Source organism: Leuciscus leuciscus (genome assembly GCF_965113295.1).
Source record: "Leuciscus leuciscus genome assembly, chromosome: 16".
Taxonomy (NCBI): domain Eukaryota; kingdom Metazoa; phylum Chordata; class Actinopteri; order Cypriniformes; family Leuciscidae; genus Leuciscus; species Leuciscus leuciscus.
In genome coordinates, this window is record NC_138740.1 from 36,357,894 (window position 1) to 36,378,004 (window position 20,111).

The 20,111-nt window shown below is 36.5% G+C and overlaps 2 protein-coding genes and 1 long non-coding RNA gene across 3 annotated transcripts; 1 reads left to right on the forward strand and 2 right to left on the reverse strand.

Moving 5' to 3' along the window:
* Positions 1-1,001: 1,001 nt before the first annotated feature.
* Positions 1,002-4,413, reverse strand: LOC309477466. The gene is made up of 3 exons (XR_014198644.1): positions 3,469-4,413; positions 2,101-2,159; positions 1,002-2,012 (listed from the first exon to the last, which is right to left on the reverse strand). It is a non-coding gene; the product is annotated as an uncharacterized lncRNA (long non-coding RNA).
* A 2,063-nt stretch (positions 4,414-6,476) lies between these two features.
* Positions 6,477-13,425, forward strand: phyhd1 (phytanoyl-CoA dioxygenase domain containing 1). The gene is made up of 11 exons (XM_082141788.1): positions 6,477-6,615; positions 7,862-8,020; positions 8,284-8,359; positions 8,430-8,477; positions 8,589-8,644; positions 8,964-9,026; positions 9,124-9,145; positions 9,223-9,351; positions 9,468-9,584; positions 12,958-13,084; positions 13,167-13,425. Exons 1-11 carry the CDS (start codon positions 6,583-6,585, stop codon positions 13,210-13,212), a joined length of 876 nt encoding a protein of 291 aa, XP_081997914.1. The 5' UTR covers positions 6,477-6,582; the 3' UTR covers positions 13,213-13,425.
* Positions 13,426-15,973: 2,548 nt separating this feature from the next.
* On the reverse strand, positions 15,974-20,075 carry dolk (dolichol kinase). Its single transcript, XM_082141664.1, has 2 exons — positions 19,958-20,075; positions 15,974-18,168 (listed from the first exon to the last, which is right to left on the reverse strand). Exon 2 carries the CDS (start codon positions 18,063-18,065, stop codon positions 16,491-16,493), a length of 1,575 nt encoding a protein of 524 aa, XP_081997790.1. The 5' UTR covers positions 18,066-18,168; positions 19,958-20,075; the 3' UTR covers positions 15,974-16,490.
* Positions 20,076-20,111: the final 36 nt, after the last annotated feature.

The window sequence follows — 20,111 nt, forward strand, 5'->3', positions numbered from 1 at the left end:
GAAGGTCTAGGGACTTTGGTTTACATCTAAACTAGGAATTGCAAGGGAAAAAAAGTCAAATTTGCGTACGGCTGTTGATGGAAGCCAGTGATTATAGTTAATAAAGTTGTATATTTGTCTTACAAAATGTGTTTTTGGAGCTTCAAAAACTGGCACTATTCAATGCCATTACAAAGCAGGGAAGAGCCAGGATACAATTTAATGTTCGGCTGAAAGAAGAAAGCCATACACACCTAGGATGGCTCGAGGGTGAGTAAATTATGGGATCGTTTTCATTTTTGAGTGAACTATTCCTTTAAGATCCTTCAAGCATGTGAAGTCATGGCCACACGTGGCATTGTTGCCTGAGAATGAGCCACAGACGACACCTACACACACATTCTTTAATGCCACACCTCTCCACACACACACAAACACTGAACACAGGCTCTCTGTGTGTTTCTGTGAGTGGTAGAGGTGAGTAAAGTCGCCACATGAGAGCTCCCATTCATCCACTCCTCTCTCTTTCTGTCAGTGAAGTCAGCTGACCGTCCAAATGACAGCCAGTTCAAACAAAACATAAACTTTCTTAGGTTTGTATGCACTTGACACGGACTGAAACGGTCTGTAAGTCAATGTTGCCCAGCCGTCACAAACTTGCAATGGCAACCCAGCTAACACAGTTACGTTGTGAAGACGTACCCGGACCGGACCATATTCGTCGTCGCGACGTGCCACATAACGTTCCAGTGACGTAACTTTGTGATTCCCATAATCGTCGTGGCGACGTTATAGTGGTACGTCGCAAGAACGTGATGAGTACGTCTTTATGACCAAACTGGCACGTTGCGAGGACGTTACACCAAAGGACCATATTAGTCGTTGCGACGTGCCACATAACGTTCCAGCAACGTAACTTTGTGATTCCTGTATTCGTCGTGGCGACGTTATAGTGGTACGTCGCTGGAACGTGGCAGGTACTTCCTAACGACCAAAATACCACGTCCGCATTTATTTTTAATATACTTCTCACCTTTAGTCCTGGGAATTAAGATGTGCTTGATCCATAACATTGAAATCCACATAGAACTGATAAACTCAAACATTTCATTCTCTGCTGTAAAACCTTATACATTCTAATAGGGAATTGTGTATTGTTTTCTGTTAATACGTTTAGGGATCAATACAGATATGTAATGGAAACCAATACAAACTTGTATTAAATTCTAAATAGAAAATGGCCCAAAACCACACTGCATTAATTTATTAATCAGCATTTATTCAGTTTTTCTTTGTACAAACTAAGCCAATACATTTTGAACATTAACGATTTTTTAACCATGTTAACAAGTAATGAGTACAGAAATGTAACATCAATTAATTAATCAAAAAACATAATCAATGAATAATGTAACCAACTATTAAAATGTTTTATTCTTTTTACTGAAAAAAAATAAAAAAAAGTGTTTGATATTCTTATTGATACTACTCTCTATAATTTGGCGGATAAACAATAAAGACCTTAAAAAAAAGAAATGAAAAGATTCAGCATTTTCTTTATTATTAATTTTATTTGCAGAAATAGGTTCAGTTGTTTCCTGTAGTGTCCTATGAGGCTCCTGCTACAAATGTCTGGTGGTGATGTGCTTCATTGCTTCACTACCAGTAGCTAAACCTGAACAATGCGACAATTACCAAAGATCTATAGTCCTTGAGCTTCTCTGAAGCTAACAAATAAAATACAAATATTGCTCATAAAGAGTAAAGATATGTAAAAGGAACAATATAGATTTCTAGCATTTCTCCTGTATTATTTCGCCCACCAAAATATACATAAAGAGTTTTTTGTTCAAGAAAATGAGCATGATGACTGTGTCCCAGCTGTGGAAACCGCTCTTTCAGACAGAGTTGAGGAGGCAGAAGGAGATGATGGAGAGCTGTGGGAGAAGAGGAAGAGTCTCTTTCTTACCCCACCAGTGGAGGGAAGGGTCTTCTGAGGCAAGGAGAGGAGGATGGTCTCTCTCTATATATTGCTGGAAAATAAAAATAAAATGTACCATACTATTGTAGTCAGGTTTATAGTTTTTTGTTAGAAAGGAATAAGAAAATTGTCTAACTTACGTATTCCTCCTCTTCCTTATCCCGAGCTGCACCGTCACCTCATCGTCCTTCTTAGGCAGCTAAAACAGAGGAGTACTTTATTAATGTTGCTAATATAATGCAGTTTTTCGAAAATACAGTAAAAACAGTAATATTGTGACTATCATTAAAATGTAAAATAGCTGTTTTCTATTTTAATGTATTTTAAAATATAATTTATTCCTGTGATCAAAGCTGAATTTTCAGCATCATTACTCCAGTCTTCAGTGTCACATGATCCTTCAGAAATCATTCTGATATGATGATTTGATGCTCAAGAAACATTTATGATTATTATCAGTGTTGAAAACAGTTGAGCTGCTTAAGATTTTTGTGTAAACCATGATGCCCTTTTCAGGATTCTTTGATCAATATAAAGTTCAAAGAAAAGTTTTAAAGTTAAATCTTATAACATTATAAAAGTCTTTACTGTCACTTTTTATCAATTTCATCCATTCTTGCTATTATTGTTTTCCAAAATCTTACTGACCCCTAACATTTGAATTGTGTACACAAAAACAAGAAGCAGCATAACTGTTTTCAACATATTAGATAATAATCAGAAAAATTCATTGATCATCAAATCATCATATTAGAATGATTTCTGAAGGATCATGTGACACTGAAGACTGGAGTAATGATGCTGAAAATTCAGCTTTGATCACAGGAATAAATTGCATTTTACAATATATTCACATATGTTATTTTAAATGTTAATATTATTTCACAATATTATTGTTTTACTGTATTTTCAATCAAATAAATGAGTCAGTAATATAGGTAAAAATATGGTGGGGGAAAATGGATATGAAGTTATTTAATAACTTAAGCTTCCTCAGTTCACCCTGTGTTTCCCACTTCTCTGTCAGCAACTTCCTTAAGAAATGTTGAAATCGTAGAGCTTCCCCTCTGTTGTAGAGGGGTTATTTTGTCGCTGCTAAAATAACATAACATGTATCAATATTTCTTTACCGTGAAGATCAAAACGCATCTAAACTAGTTTCAGACAATTTTAGCTCAGTGTAAGTGACGTCATCGATTAACAGCACACAGCTGCTACATTTGTTATATCAGTTTGTTAAATAAAGTAGTCAACTTCCAATCACACATTCAACTGCACATCATAACCTCTTATCTACACAAAGATGTGATTATAAGCCCAAACTTTTGTAAATAAGAGCTTAGGTTAGCCTCTCTTCTGAAAACGGTTGAGATGCTAACGGACTTTTTCGAAGACACTAAACCATTTCTACAAAGTAGCCTAAATATTCAACAGATGTAATAACACGTAAGAAAAGTGTCAGGAACAGTTGTGTATATTATGTGTGTGATTTTAGAGACTAAACTCACCTGAAAGCAGTGAAAACAACAGCAAGAGAGGGAGCTTTGCTGATATCCGTTTTGTTGCGGCGCCGTTTCCATGGCAACTCTGCGCCGCTCCAGGGTTTGAAAGCTACTCAAATGTTCAGCCCGCACGCTCATAAAACACGTCAGTCACGCAGCATTTACATAAATAAACATGTAGAATTAACACATTACTTAAATACAAATCTCATGAATTTAAAACTCATTTTTAAGTTCTTCAAGTTTGAAGTTCAGTTTGAAGATTTTTTAAATTGTTGTTTTTACGAACACCCAACCTCCTTAATAATAATACAAATGATAATAATAATAATTATATACAAACGTTTATATTTATGACAAGGTTGTGAGGACGTCGTGGTAAAGTTCCATTTTTTTAGAATCTTGGCTAACGTTCCAGAAACGTTGTGGGCACGTCCTCAAAAGACGTCGCTAGTTTATCCCACGGAGAACGTTGTAAAGACGTGGTCCACTGGTCACCAGATAACTTTCCAGATAATTTCAATTACATAAATAAATGCATTACAAATATTATCCTAGTGATAATATGCCATTTGGATATTATATGGAACATTTACTTAATTCATCAAAGATTTTATTAAGTTATCTGGTGACCAGTGGACCACGTCTCTACAACGTTCTCGATGGGATAAACTAGCGACGTCTTTTGAGGACGTGCCCACAACGTTTCTGGAACGTTAGCCAAGATAAAAAAAAAAAGGAACTTTACCACGACGTCCTCACAACGTTCTCCATGGGATAAACTAGCGACGTCTTTTGAGGACGTGCCCACAACGTTTCTGGAACGTTAGCCAAGATTCTAAAAAATGGAACTTTACCACGACGTCCTCACAACGTTGTCATAAAGTAATGTCACGCTGACCAAATGACGACTGACTGACGACGTCGTCACAACGTACTGTGTTAGCTGGGAAGAAGGTGTTAATGGAGAACTGATATCCCATGAAGTTGAAAGCATTCTATCTTTCTCGATCAAATCTCTGCTAGAATTTAGTATTTGTCGGATATGAGCAGCTGTCTACTTTTTTTTTTTTTTTTCATCTGATTTGAGATTTGTTAATTGTCGCAAACTGATGATAAACTGCTAGGTTATCATCTTTACAAGCTTTCGCTTCCTCCATGTCCTCAGTGGTCAAGCAGACTCTACAAAAACTAGAGAGCTGAGAAATTAAAGGGAAACTGGAAGTCACTTGGGTCCATCAACTGTTTGGTTACCCATATTCTTCAAAATATCTTATTTTATGTTCAGCAGAAGAAAGTTCAGCAACTCTAGGGGTGAGTAAATTATGACAGAATTTTCATTTTTGGGCGAACTGTCCCTTTAAGGAGAACCGTGTGTTGACAGTCTGTGTGACGCTGGCGCCCCCTGCAGGTGAAGAGGTAAAACGCACACACAAAAACCACCGCAAAATTACGACTTCATTTCTAAATGTAGACCCTACTTCTAAATTCTCCCTCGGTCTAAAATATTGTCGTTATTCAGAAAAAAATAAAAAGTACTAGATGGAAATATTATCAATGAATAATGACGGTTAATTTACTGTATTTACTGGAACTTTAATTATTTATTCATTTATTGCTTTTGTGATCCCTTTTAAATGGTTGTTGTATGGAAAGGAGCTGTATGAACTTTCATCAAAAGTATAGTGAATAGATAGACATTTTATAATTGAGGTGAATATCGCTTTAAATCAAAACATGCAAGGATTTAAAGGGATACTCCACCGAAAAATGAAAATTCTGTCATCATATACTCACTCTCATGTTGTTTCAAACCAGTATGAATTTCTTTCTTCTGCTGAACAGAAAGGAAGATATCTAGAAGAATGTTAGTAACCAGACAGTTTTAGATACCATTGACTTCCATAGTATATTTTTTTCCTACTATGGAAGTCAATGGGACCAGAAACTGTCTGGTTACTGACATTCTTCTAAATATCTTCCTTTCTGTTCAGCAGAAGAAAGAAATTTATACAGTTTTGAAACAACATGAGAGTGAGTATATGATGACAGAAATTACATTTTTCGGTGGAGTCTCCCTTTAAAGGGACCGTTCACTCAAAAAATAAGACATCTTTATAATTTACTCACCCTCATGTTATTACAAACATGTGTGACCTTTAAGAGAAGATGTTTTTTTTTTAATGTGACCGTTTTTTTCTCCACATACCATTGTTTTTCTCCCCAAAAAAGTTTTTTAAACATTTTATTATTATTAAATGCAACAAGAACAAGATGTACATTATTAACAACATTAGCTGCCAGAGAAAAAGTTACATAAGTTTTAGTGCTTTTAAAACATAACATGTTCAGTGCTTTTTGTTTTTAGGTTTATGCATATTAAAGGTATTTATAAAATGTGAGAAATTTGGTTTGCAGTCCACTTATGTTACTAAGTAATTGCAATTATTTTCCCAGATACAACCACAGAACAAAGAAAGTCGTTCAGGTGAAAATAAATTACAGAATTATTATTTTTTGTTGAACTATTCCTTTAAATACCAGCTGAAAACATGCAAATAAAAGTTTGTATAGTATTAGTTCGTTAATATATCTTATAATGCACTGAAAATAACTAAATCTGTCATACCATTCACTTGAAAGGTGAATCTTAGAAAAAATAACATTAGTCAACATAATTAATGACTGTCATACACATTGATGATAAAGGGTTAACTTTTAAGTGAATTGAGACAAAGCTTGTATCTCTTTTGTGAAGTCTTCTGAACACTGTCCAATTCATGCAATCGTGCACGTAATGATCTGCCAAACAAACTGACTTCCATCCTCCACAGGACAGAATATGACCTGCTGTGTTCACCCTTTACCTGGAATTTAGAGGCATATATGTTTACCTTTTAGGTTCACTTGAACCCTCAGTGACTCAAGTTATCCATGCACATTTGACTTTCTGGCAGTGCAGTGAAAGAGTTACTGTTCAAAATCCAATTATTGCATAACCACCATGGCTACAGTTTAATCGTATTTGACATGGTGCAACCACGTGGTTGCTTAGAGAGAGAGAGAGAGATTTGGATGAGACCGCCGTTTTAGCCCTGTTCTCAGACTGTCCTCCTCAGCATGGATGTTTTGACACAACAAGACGTGCAAAAGGTAAGAAATAGCCTCTAAATTGCTATAACAACAACACGCCACATATTGTCCTATTGTCCTTGTTATGTGCATGTTAATCAGAAAAGCACTTTTACGAGTTTTAAGATTTTTCTTGCTTTTAGATGACAATGTTTTGCATCTTTATTAAAAGTTGTCATAGGTCAGTGCCTCGTGCATGCGTGCAAAAAATGCACAAAATAAATAAAAATCTCGAGAAAGCACGTATGGAATAATTCAAGTGGAATCTGTTGCGTAATTCGCTAGAAAAACAGAACTAGCGGTTAGACTGGATTTTAGATTGTACACATATTGTGCAATGGAAATAGCAGCGCGAAATGGGCGGGGCCTTAAGTGATCATTTACATATTTTAACTCTTCAGTTCTGTGTGATTTTCAGTTTAACTGAATTATTATTAATAACCGTATTATTAGTAGTATTAGTAGTACAGTATACAGTTTATTTATTATTATTGCCCTGAGCGTAGACGTATGTGTCATGTGACATCTGTTACTTTTCTCATTGCTGTTGAAGATAGACCAATCACAGTCGTAGTTGTAAAGATCGATGAGACAGATTTCTATTTCCGTGTCTGGAATAATTGGAATTAAACACATTTAAACGGTTTCACTTATTAGTGTCCAGATGATTTAAAAATCATCCTGAGAGTTGTGATTTTTAATAGATAAGATAGCAAACTATCTTTTATACTAACCATGATTCTAACAATTCTAACATATAAACCTTACATCGCCTTTTAGGTTTAACAGTCTAACAACTTTGGACAGAACGTACTAAAACGTTCTGGTTTTTTTTGTCTATTTGTGTTATGGAAAATTCTCAAGTGCTGACCATGACAAAATCAAAAATATACTGTCTGTATTATGTCATGATACACTGAGTAATCAACTGAGCTCAAAACACATTTAAAAGTAAGAATAAAAAAGGAAAAGTGAAGAAAAATCAACTGTATTTGCTCCCTAAGTTCACTTTGAGTTGTTATTAGCTAGTACAAGAATGGTAATACCATGGTATTTTGAAATATAATACCATGATACAAAATGAATGTACTAATATTCCATTGTATTTACATGGTACTAAAGAATACCATAAGCTACATGTACAAAAAGGAACTTTTTGCTACTTTTTTTTTGTGATATCAGGAGGAGCAAATGTTGTTTTTGTCCTAATTGGATATAATTTGCATGTGTAGACTGAATATGTTTCTGTACTGTTTTCACTCTGTAGTACCAGGATGACGGCTATCTGGTGCTGGACGGGTTTCTGTCCCCAGAGGAATGTGATGCTTTACGGGAACGAATGAGTGAGATTGTTGACCGGATGGACGTTCCTGAACACTGCAGGATACATTTCTCCACTGACCACGACGAGCAGCTGAAAACACAGGTAAACAGCGTCATCATCATTGCCTCATCATCATTATGCATTTACAGTAGTGTCATTATCAACGTTCTTCTACGCATTACTTTCCACATGCAACCAAATATTCCTGGGTAAAGATGCAGGTAAGACTACTGACTGCAGGTAAATGTAGTTGCCTGTATTAGTTAAAAATGCTGTCATATTACCAGCCATGCTGGAAAAAAGTTCCATGTACATTTAGAAGCGGTCAAATCAGTCATATCTTGTCATATTTTGTGTTTGTCCAGGGAAATGCAGACTATTTCATCACAAGTGGAGACAAGATCCGTTTCTTCTTTGAGAAAGGCGTGTTTGATGATAAAGGTTTGTTGTGCTGAGATGTAAAAACAAATCCCAGGAAATTCATCCCATAATGAAACTGTTGTGTTTTCAGGAGAGTTCATTGTGCCAAGAGAACATTCCTTGAATAAAATCGGACATGGTGGGTATTTAAGAAAATGATATTTAAACGCCATATTTAAGACATTCATATTTAAACGATGAAATCAAATTATTTTGCCCCTTATGTATTTGTGTTTTATACTTCCTACAGCTCTCCATGCTTATGAGCCGCTGTTTAAAGCAGTCACCCACTCACCAAAAGTTCAAGTAATGACCAAACTCCCATGTAAACGAATGTAAATTGTGGTCTTCATATAAAAGCTCATTTGTTTTAATTGGAAGATTTATGAGACATTTTAGGGCCTAAAACCTCTTTTAAAGTATTAATAAATACTATAAAAGTATATAAATAATACTGACATAACACTGACCCAGACTTAATTTGGTTTCAAACTGAGATTAGCAATCCACTGTTTAACCAAAAAACCATGATCATGCTGAATATACTTCCCTCTTTTCATTATGCCAATTTTCAGACACTTCAGTCATAATGTGTGTGTGTGTGTGTTTTGCTTCTTATCTGCAGAACCTGGGTAAGAAACTCGGCTTGATAAATCCAGTTATTCTGCAGAGTATGTACATCTTTAAGGTAGAGTTAATATATGATGGCTAATAAATTATGCTTACATTCATTGTAAGGGTAAAATTTTCATTACTTGCCTCTTCTGTGTCTGTTCTGTAAACAGCAACCAGGGATTGGTGGAGAAGGTAAGACCCGCCTACTTCTTTAACCAATGAGAAAGCAATACAAAAACACTTTTTTGACCTTTGACCCTTGACTTCAGTGACACCTCACCAGGACGCCACCTTCCTTAACACGCAGCCTCTGGGAAGGGTGATGGGCATGTGGATCGCTCTGGAAGATGCTACACTCGAGAACGGCTGTCTGTGGTTCATACCGGGATCACACAGTGGTAATTTCAAACGCATGAAGCAGATTCGTTACGTCATTTGGGCATGCATGCTATTGGAGTGAAGCTTTGTTTTGCACAAATGTGTGTATCTAAAATGAGTTTCCTGTGCATGAAAGATGGGCTTACCAGGCGAATGGTGCGGACACCTAAAGGCACGTTTCCTCTGACTGATTTCATTGGCCGAGAGAAACATTATGACGACAATCTCTTCATTCCCGTTCCGGTTAAAAAAGGTGAGTTATTGAAACTGTTAATTCCATTGGAAATAAATTACAACACCATACAGTAAACATATACACTGCTGTTCAAAAGTTTTATGTTGTTTAAAAAAATAAAAAATTAAATAAGTCTCTTCTGCTCACCAAGGCTTCATTTATTTGATCAAAAATGCAGTAAAAACTGTAATATTGTGAAATATTACACTTTAAAACTAGAAAGAAAACTTTGTCAAACTTGACAAAGCCTTGTCTGAAAGTTTGACATTTTGATATGCTTCCTAGCATGTTTTATCATGCTGGCATGTGTCTATCATTGTTTTACATTTTGCTAACATGTTTGTAACAGATTTTAATACACTGTTAGCATGAATTAGCATTTTACTAGCAAGTTTTAACACATTGCTAGCATGTGTTTTAGCATGTTGTTTGCATGATTTAGCACATTGCTAACATGTTTTAGCACGTTTGCTAGATTTAATTAGCATATTGCTAGCATGTTTTAGCACGTTGCTAGCATATTTCTGCACATTGCTAACATGATTTAACATTTTAACATGATTTATCACAAAGCTATTAGGAATAAGCATGTTGGTAGCATGTTGCTGACATGATTTGACACATTAGGTGCGTTTCCATTACAGATTTGCGCAAAACTTCTGCGATTTTTTTCTTTTTTTTCTTTTTCTTTTTTTTTCTAAATGTCGACAAAAAACTATCGCAAAATGACGCCGTTTCCATTAACTGATGTAATGCGACTAAAACTTCATTTTTCCTCTCGCGATAAGTAAAATCATTCCAAAAACCATTGTAACGGACGTTGGTAGGTTTATGTATTATATCCCAGCCACTGCACTAGCCATTATTATTAATCGAAAGAGATGTGTTTTCCAAGCATTAATGGTAAGGAAAGACCCTTATTATACTTGTGAGCGGCACATATGAGGTGTTTCTGGGTGTTTCTCCCTCATTTCTGCTTCGAGGTCTTGATTGTGGCATTTATTTGAGGTTTAGAATCCAGTATTCCTGTAATTCTTTTGTCTTATATGAATTTAATAAAGAGCTCTGTCTCATATTCTGTCCAAACATACCGTGTCATCTATGTCAGCTGACCTGTAAATGCGCAAAAACTGTTTCCATTGTGTTTTCATGCGTGCGTAAAAACCTTTTTGCGATAAATGGGAGTTTTTGCGAAATTGACGTGTTTCCATTGGGCGTATTTTCAATTCGCAATTTCGATTTGCGCAATTTGAAGGGTAATAAACGCAGCTATTGATAGTTTGAATTGGCACATTTGCTAGCCTGTTTTAACACTTTGCTAGCATTAATTACCACATTGGTAGCATGTTGCTAGCATGATTAGCACATTGTTAACATGTTTTGCATGTTCTTAATATGACTGAACACATTGCTAGCATGATTTAGCTAGCACATTGTTTACACGTTTTAACACATTGCTAGCATTAATTAGCATGCTGCTAGAATGTGTTAGCATGTTGGTAGCATGATTTAACACGTTGCTAGCATGATTAGCACATTGCTAGCATTATTTAGCACACGGCTAACATGTTTTAACACGTTGTTAGAACGAATTAGCATGTTGCTAGCATGTTTTAACATGTTGTCCCAGGACAGTCATTAAGCTTTGCTAGTGATAGCTTAAAAACTATAGAAGTCTTATTTTACAAAAGTCTTCTCGCAGTTTTGATCGTCCGTGTAATGAAAATCATAAGTCGGATCAGTTAGAAAAGAGGTCTGACCCGAGTTGTAGCTTGAAAGCCCTAGGAGGAGATACTGTTTAAATTTTGTCTCAGAAATACAAAAAAATTTTTACGCATGTTAAAATGTAATTTATTCCTGTGATCAAAGCTGAATTTTCGGCATCATTACTCCAGTCTTCAGCGTCACATGATCCTTCAGAAATCATAATAATATGATGATTTGCTGCTAAAGAAACATTTCTGATTATTATCAATGTTGAAAACAGTTCATATTTTTGTGGAAACGGTGATACATTTTATTCACGACTCTTTGAAGAATAGAAAGTTCAAAAGAACAGCATTTATTAAAAATAGAAATCTTATTTCTTTCATCAAGGCCGGATGAAAACGCTAAATTTTCCAAATTGACAGAGTGTGTTAAAGATATAAAAGATTGGATGACGCGTAATTTTCTTTTATTAAATCCAGACAAGACAGAGGTAATACTTATCGGTTCAAAAAACCGCCCACAAAACCTCGCACAATACAACTTTAACATCGTAGGATGTCCTGTTACTTTATCCTCTACAGTAAAAGACCTGGGTGTTATACTCGATTGGGTGTTATACTCGATTGCAACCTGTCTTTTGAAAATCATATTTCATATGTTACAAAAACAGCCTTTTTCCACCTTAGAAACATTGCTAAGCTACGTAATATGCTATCAGTTTCTGATGCAGAAAAGTTAGTTCATGCATTCATGACCTCGAGACTGGATTACTGTAATGCTTTACTAGCTGGTTGTCCTGCATCCTCAATAAACAAGCTACAGTTAGTCCAAAATGCCGCCGCTAGAGTTCTTACGAGATCAAGAAAATATGATCATATAACACCGATTTTATCATCACTGCATTGGTTACCTATAAAGTTCCGTATTAATTACAAGGTATTGCTACTGACTTATAAAGCTCTAAACGGCTTAGCTCCAGTCTATTTAACGGATCTTCTATCGCCCTATAATCCATCGCGCTCTTTAAGATCACTAAATTCAAGGCTTTTGGTCATACCTAGGATATCCAGAACCACCAAAGGAGGGAGAGCATTTTCACATTTGGCTCCAAAACTCTGGAATAGTCTTCCTGATACTGTTCGTTGCTCAGACTCGCTCTCCCAGTTTAAAACTAGATTAAAGTCGCATCTCTTCAGCCAGGCATTCATATAATCCCACAGTTCAAACTACAATCCGGCCTCTAGCTCATAAATGCCAGAGGAGAACTGGCCCCCGACTGAGCCTGGGTTCTCCCAAGGTTTTTTTTCTCCATTAGGGCACCTGATGGAGTTTTAGGACACCATTAGGTCACTTGATGGAGTTTTTCGGTTCCTTGCCACTGTTGCCTTTGGCTTGCTCAGTTGGGGATATTTTGGGGATATTTAATTTAATTTTATCAATCAATAAATTCCTCTTGAAATAAACTTTGTTGTATTATTTAAATTTAATACTGTGAAGCTGCTTTGATACAATCTGTATTGTGAAAAGCGCTATACAAATAAACTTGACTTGACTTGACTTATCTAAACTTATAAATGTCTTTACTGTGACTTCTGATCAATTTAATGTGTCCCTGGTATTACATTACAAATCCAACTTTTGAACAGTAGTGTATTAAAGTATAAATATTTTGGTACTGTAGGTGGAGCAGTTCTGATTCACGGGGAAGTCGTCCACCGTAGCGCTGCGAACACATCTGACGTCTCACGCCACGTTTACACTTTCCACATCATGGAGTCTCAAAACACCGTTTGGAGTCCTGAGAACTGGTAAGAGCAGTGCATGCTGGGTAACGCAGGCCGTAGAGAGATGAGTTCTAGTTCTCAGGGCTTTTGTGTTGTTCTCTCTCAGGCTGCAGCCGACAGAAGAGCTGCCCTTCCCTTCCCTCTACACCTGAACAACACACATACAACAGGCCTGATGACACTTGATGACGTCTGAGATATCAGGAGCTTTTTTAACGCCAGGATAACAATAATTCCTTTAAATATGAAGTTTTGTAAATGGACCAAAAAATGTCTTTCTTACCGTAAAATATGAATCATTTTTAATCATTCTGTATATTTTACCTACAGCCACGACAGTGTTAATAAAAGGCTAGTTTTGTTAACCGAAGAGTCTCTATTATTTCATGATCTGACTTCAAAGCTTGTTATTTTAGTAAATGAGAAACATTTAACTTTATTAGAAATAAAGTTTATTTCTTTTAACGCAGCATTATCTGTGTACCCAACAAAATCAATACAATATAGAAAATGTATGAATGTTTGATCATATGAATCATATGGATTTCCAGACCAAGAACATAGCGTGACAAAACTGCAGTTCTCATGACAGGAAAATCTGAAAAATCATATTTATAGTCATTGGTGATGAAAAAGATTGAAAACAAACTTCAATAAAGATTCAACTAAAAGTTCAACTATTCCAGCAAAAGTATAGTTTAAAAAAAGTTAGTTTCATGCTGGGTCACGTCTTTTAACGCAAAGTAATTAATTGAACTAAACAATTTTCTTCAGTAAATATACACAAACCATTAAAACGATCATTTACAAAATAAAAATCCAACAATCTTTGTCAAATCCCGATGTCAAAAAGTAGTATGACCATATAAAGTAACACATTTTAATACAATTTCCAGGTAGTTTAAAAACAAGTTTACACTTGAGTGTCATGCAAATGTCCACAGATGCAGAGTGTCCGTTATAAATGTCCCAGAATGCACTGCAAACTGAACAGGTGACTGATGCTTCAACCACAGTTCCCATGACAACTGTAAACACAAAACGCCAATCACAACGTAAAAGGCCTCAGTCAAATATCATGAATAAATTAAGGTTTAAACATATATATATCATTTACAAAATGCTTGAATTCTGCAATCTTTATCAGAGTAAAGACATCGCATACATGCTTTTACAGGACCGTGATCTGTACATTAATATCTACTGCCTCCTACATGCAGACAGACCACTGATAGCACTGAACCATTGACAATACAAAACACTTTTTAAGGCAATAAAGCTGTGCTACCAGTCCTTCGTATTGCATTGGACATAAAGGCAGGTTTCCTATTCATAGCATCAAAATAATATTCGAGTATTTTTGTCCAGGGTTATACAATAATAGAAAAACAAGGGCGTTCTTCAATGGCTCAAGTGATGCATATATGCTCTGTAATAAAGGATAAATTACATTTTTGATAAACGGGTGAATCTGATGAAACGTCAAAAATGTGCCATTTAAAAAAACAAAAAACAAAATCTATATCCAAACAAAGAAAATTATATTTGGCTGAAATTAAATAAAGCTTATTTTATGAACCATATATATATTAATATGTATATATTTGTGTGTGTGTGTGTATATATTAGCACAGTCAAATTGATTAATCGCCATCAAACATAAATGTTTGTGTTAATATGTGTTTGTATATATTTGTATATATTAAATGTGTAGGTGTATATATACTGTATATATATATACACACACATACATGCACACACATATATTATATAAACACAAACGTTTGTGTTAGATGCGATTAATCGATAAATGACAGATATATATATATATACATACATAGACAGTATATATATTTATATTTGACATAATATAATGGCATAAGTACATTTCCACAACTGCATCATGTAAATAAAAACTAATTCTAATTACTAAAAAGTATTAAAATATATTATTATATATTTTATTAAATATTATTGAAATGCTCTTTGTTTACAACATGGCAGTATTTGTTATACAAAAATTATACAAACGGATAATAGCAATGAGAATTTAATGTTCGTAATTGTCAAGTAATCATATGGTTCAAAAAATAGGCATATTTCATGCAAAATATATTTTTTCTTTTTGATTTTCAGTTAAATTACATTTAATTTGTACAGCACTTTTTATGATACGTGTTGGAAAGCAACTTTATAGAAAAATATAGTTTTCATGAGATTCACCTAAATAAAATATCCAAAATGTAGAAATTGTGCCCTTCTTTCAGTGTTGTTTATCAGCGAGTGCAGACATTGTTAAAGGGCGTTACATTTTCCTTTTCTTTCTTTAATAATGTGCAACTCAATCCCTGTCATCTATACTTGAGTGGCAGACGCAGGATTTGAGAGAATGAAATATTAACAGCAACTCAAGACATCAGAGCTTTATAGGTAAAATAAACCTTCAAAACAACAAAATGATCGCATGTAAACCGTAAAAAATGAAAACGCACAATTATTACAGTTATTTCTGCACAACTAGCAGCACCAAAATGTGTTTTCAAACCATGGTTAATATAGTTAACTAGTTTTGTTACTTGCAATAAAATAATGTTAACTGAAATGAATATAAAGAATAAAAAACTTATTTTATTTCATAGAGTTGCCAAATCTTTATTTAGTTTATCTTGATGTGCCACAATAACAAAACGAAGACTGAAATAAAAAATATTTATAAAATAAATATAAAATATTAGTTAAAAAAACAAAATGAAAAAACTAACTAAAATTAAAATGGGATATATACAAAAAAAATAAAAAGTGCAATTCCATTTGGTGCAACTAGTGGAACAAAAATACACATTTTACCTTCAATTCACATTTTATTTTTGTGCCACTTTGTTTTATTATCAAGTTTTCTGTTTAGTTTTATTATAATGCTATAGGAAATGGTTTATTCTTGAATACATTTCAGTGTTTTTTTCTCTCTCTGTACTAGAGTCATAAACACTCTAATGATGTTTTATTTTTGCTTTCAAAACTGGAATAATTTCATGTCAGACAATACTAGGGCTGTAGCGTACCATATGATGCTGTGAAAGGGATAGTTCACCCATTTACTCCCCCTCATGATGTTCCAAACCTGTGTGAGTTTCTTTCTTCTGCTGAACACAAAAGAAGATATTTTGAAGAATGTTGGGTAACCAAACAGTTGATGGACCCCATTGACTTCCATAGTGGGAAAAAAAATACTATGGAAGTCAATGGGGTCCAACAACTGTTTGGTTACCGACATTCTTCAAAATATCTTCTTTTGTGTCCAACAGAACAGAGAAACCCATACAGGTTTAGAACAACACGAGGTTGAGTAAGTGATGACACAATTTTCATTTTTGAGTGAACTATCCCTTTAATATCTGTGCGTTGGCATAATGTGAGTGTGTGTTTGATCTCATAGCAGCAGAAGGATGTAGAGGTACAGAGGAAGCAGCAGGTTATCTATCTGTGACGTGTACGCCTCCAACATGGCCACCATGGTGATCGAGCCCACCACCCACGAGTAGCTGGCGTTCAGGTTTATACTGCTGTCGGCGATGAGGAAAACCACCACTGCGATGATCTGAGCGAACACCGAGGTCGCCGTGCCCTCGAAGGTCTTCTTAGTGCCAGGCCAGCGGATCTCGCCGACCGAGCTGCCGAAGATGGACGCCACGGTGTCGCCGACTCCCACGGCCAGCACGCCGGCGTAGGGCACCAGGCCACCGGCGCCCCCGAGTCCTCCTTTAGGGGTGCAGGTCCCGGGCGAGAGCCAGATGGGAAGGGCGACGCCGAGGAGAAGGTAGATGTGAGTGAGAATGAGCGGTCCTGAGTCTCTCTCGTCCAGGAATAAAGTGAGAAGGCATCTCAGCGGAGGCCCGAGAGGTCGGATGCGGAAATAGCGGACGAATTCCAGGAACAAAAGCGCTGAGAGGCACACGACCGCGGACAAATGAAGCAGAGGACGGTCTAGTGCGAGTCCGGGTGCGAAGGTTAACACTGTGAGGAGGTGGAAATACTTCCGCACGGTCGTGGACGCCTGGTGCTTCTTACTGCCGCCCGAGCGATGGCTGTTTTGATGCATCACAACGGCAATAGCTAGAAGCAAAAGTGAAGCCCAGAATCCAATGAGCCAAAGGCGGGTGCTGCTCTCGGTGATGAAATGCATCAGCCAGGTGACGGGGTGATGCTGCGTGAGCAGGGAGAGCCAAGGAATCAACAAGCCCAAGCCCAAAACGACAGTCATGGTGTGGAAGAAAAGCGACGCCGACCAGGTTTCCGATTCCATGAATACGAAGAGCACCGCGAAGAAGATTCCCAGCAGCACCAAACCTAACACGGCAACCGGGAGGAAATACGGAAGCGGGTCGGAGTTCGCGTTCCCGGACGAGACCAGAGAGCGCTTAATGAGCTGGTTGATAATGAAACTAATCCCGCCGAGGATGAGGAGGGCCTCGCCGGGAGTGAAGCAGCGTGGGAGCAGGTACAACAGGATCAAGCTCACGTACACAAAAATCAGCAACACCTCCAAGACTTCGATCACCTCGGACACTGTCAGCGTTTGCTTCACCGTGTACAGAATGGCGCTGCTGGCGATGCCGGCTATAACGCAGGTGTTTGTGGGGACCGGGCGTGTGATTCCCAGCGCGATGAGAGACAGGAACAGAGCCAACATCATGCCGATCACTGTCACGACCATGGCGAAGCGCTCCATGTAAACGTTTCCCACGATGACGCAGCGTCCCCTCAAAGCGAGACCCAGCAGAGGCATCACCATGCTGGCCGGTAAGACGCCGCTGTTGGCCGAAGGGCGAAACTGGAACACGGCGGCGCCGGTCCGAAGCAGGCGATCCCATTTGTGCTGAACATAGAAAGCCTGGACCGCCAGAGCGATGCAACACCAGGACAGCTGATTCCACACGGCCATGTGAACGGAAATCACCATAGCAAACACCACAGCGGATTCAACCAGCACTGGATCCATCTGCATGATCGAGGAGCGTGTGACAAAGCTTTACAGGAATGAGGGACTGTCAGAAACGTCCTGGTGCGCACACAAACGTTCTCGGGCTCCTGCACACGCCAAATTAGACCTGGGTAAAAATAAAATAAAAAATCATCAAAATATCATTAGACAGAAACCATAAAACTTGAAAATATTTTTTTATTTAAAGGTATAGCGGAGGATGTTTTACTTCCTGGTGGGTAACCTATACTATTGGTCCTCCTAATTGTCAATCATTCTGGTGAATCAATCAAACTTTTCAAAAAGTGGAGAGGGCGGGTCTTATCGAAAATTTGGAAAGATCCTCCGCTATACCTTTAATAATATAATGTTTTCTTTCACTTTTAGCACATTTCTCCACAGAAAAACCCCACATAATAAACTAAAATATAAACAAGATTTGATCAAATATTTTTCTAACTTTTGCCATTTTTTTCCACACAAAAAACATGGAACCCGATTAAAATGAATATATTTTAAAACATGCACTTTCATGATTTTTACATAATATATCATAGTAATGTCATAGTATGTTTTAAGTAATTTGGAGTATGGAATACGGTAATCATTTAGTATAATATATGTCAAAGTACTATGGTATTATCATCTGATACTTTCACTGAACTATGGTATTTTTTCTAAAGTCATTAATCAATATCATGGTAAAAATTCTGAAATAAATCAATTATTTTACTCAATGTGATGAGAGATGTTGTTCAATGTGATGGCACCTACCTAGACACATTTTTTTGGGCACAATAGAGATCAACGATATTGATTTATTATAACCGATACCAATTATTTGCATGTTTATGCGCCCGATGACCGATATATAGAACCGATATTTATTTATTGTTTTATTTCTGTTTTTGACAATTATAGCAACAGCTCTGAACTGAACAAACTATTTTATTTAGCACTTTTTAAATACTGTAATTTCTGAAATTTCACTCCCCCATTGCATACAAAACAAAACACACTTCTAAATCAATAAATAGAGTGCAAAAAATATTTTTCATCCCTATGACGCCCAAAAATGCCGGATGGAAAGCTCACTCGTTTCGAGACACATCCGTACAGTCGAGAGTTTATATTCTCTCACTACGAAACTAAAGGAAGGTGGCAAGTTTCTCAATGGCATTTGAACTCTAGACACTGTGAACTTTAGCACTGTTGAACGCCCAACAGCAGCTGTTTCTAAACATGGTAAATTATGAAAAGACAGCATCACTTTGTCAGCAAAAGTAAAACGATCTGGTTTTAATGGCTGGGTGCTCTGGCATTACAGTGATTAATAATATATGGATAATAGTGTATCATTCACTGTACTTTAATTTAAAATATTAGTGTTTAAAATGTTAGGGTTTTATAAGCACCCACAAATAATGTATGAAAAACAATACTATAAATGAGATGTGTTATATGAGTATCCAGGAAAAAATATTAAAAATAATGTAATAAAAGATAATTATAGAAATCTGTAAATAATATGTATTTTAAGTACCAAGAATATAATATATTAGAAATTATATATTTTACCACATCTTTGTTCAATGCAATCTTTTCTAGGTGCTTATAAAATGCACCTGAATCATATATCAGCAGAGCATTAGCAATGCATGCATATTGTGCAATTGAATATGTTATACGCATTTGAAGAAATTGTCAGTCTTAACATTAAATCCGAATACTAATACAATAGCAATGCTGTTATTCTATACGGGTTTACAGTGTTTATTTACAGTTAGAGAGGGTGTTGTTGGGCTCTACGGCAGAAATGACAGCTCATTCACTGCAACACCAGCTGTTCATTAAACACCCTGCATAGTAAATAAACGCAGAAACATCATTTTACACCAAATGCCGCCTCGTCTTACCCCTTTCTCTGTGATTGAACGCTTGCTTCTTGAACAAAAGATTGTATTCCTTATGTTTTACTGTGACTCGTGCTCTGTAAGATCAGCTGCTCACTGACTGACGGTGGGAGCGGCCATCAACTTGGTCACGTGGTGTCAGAAGGATCATGTGACC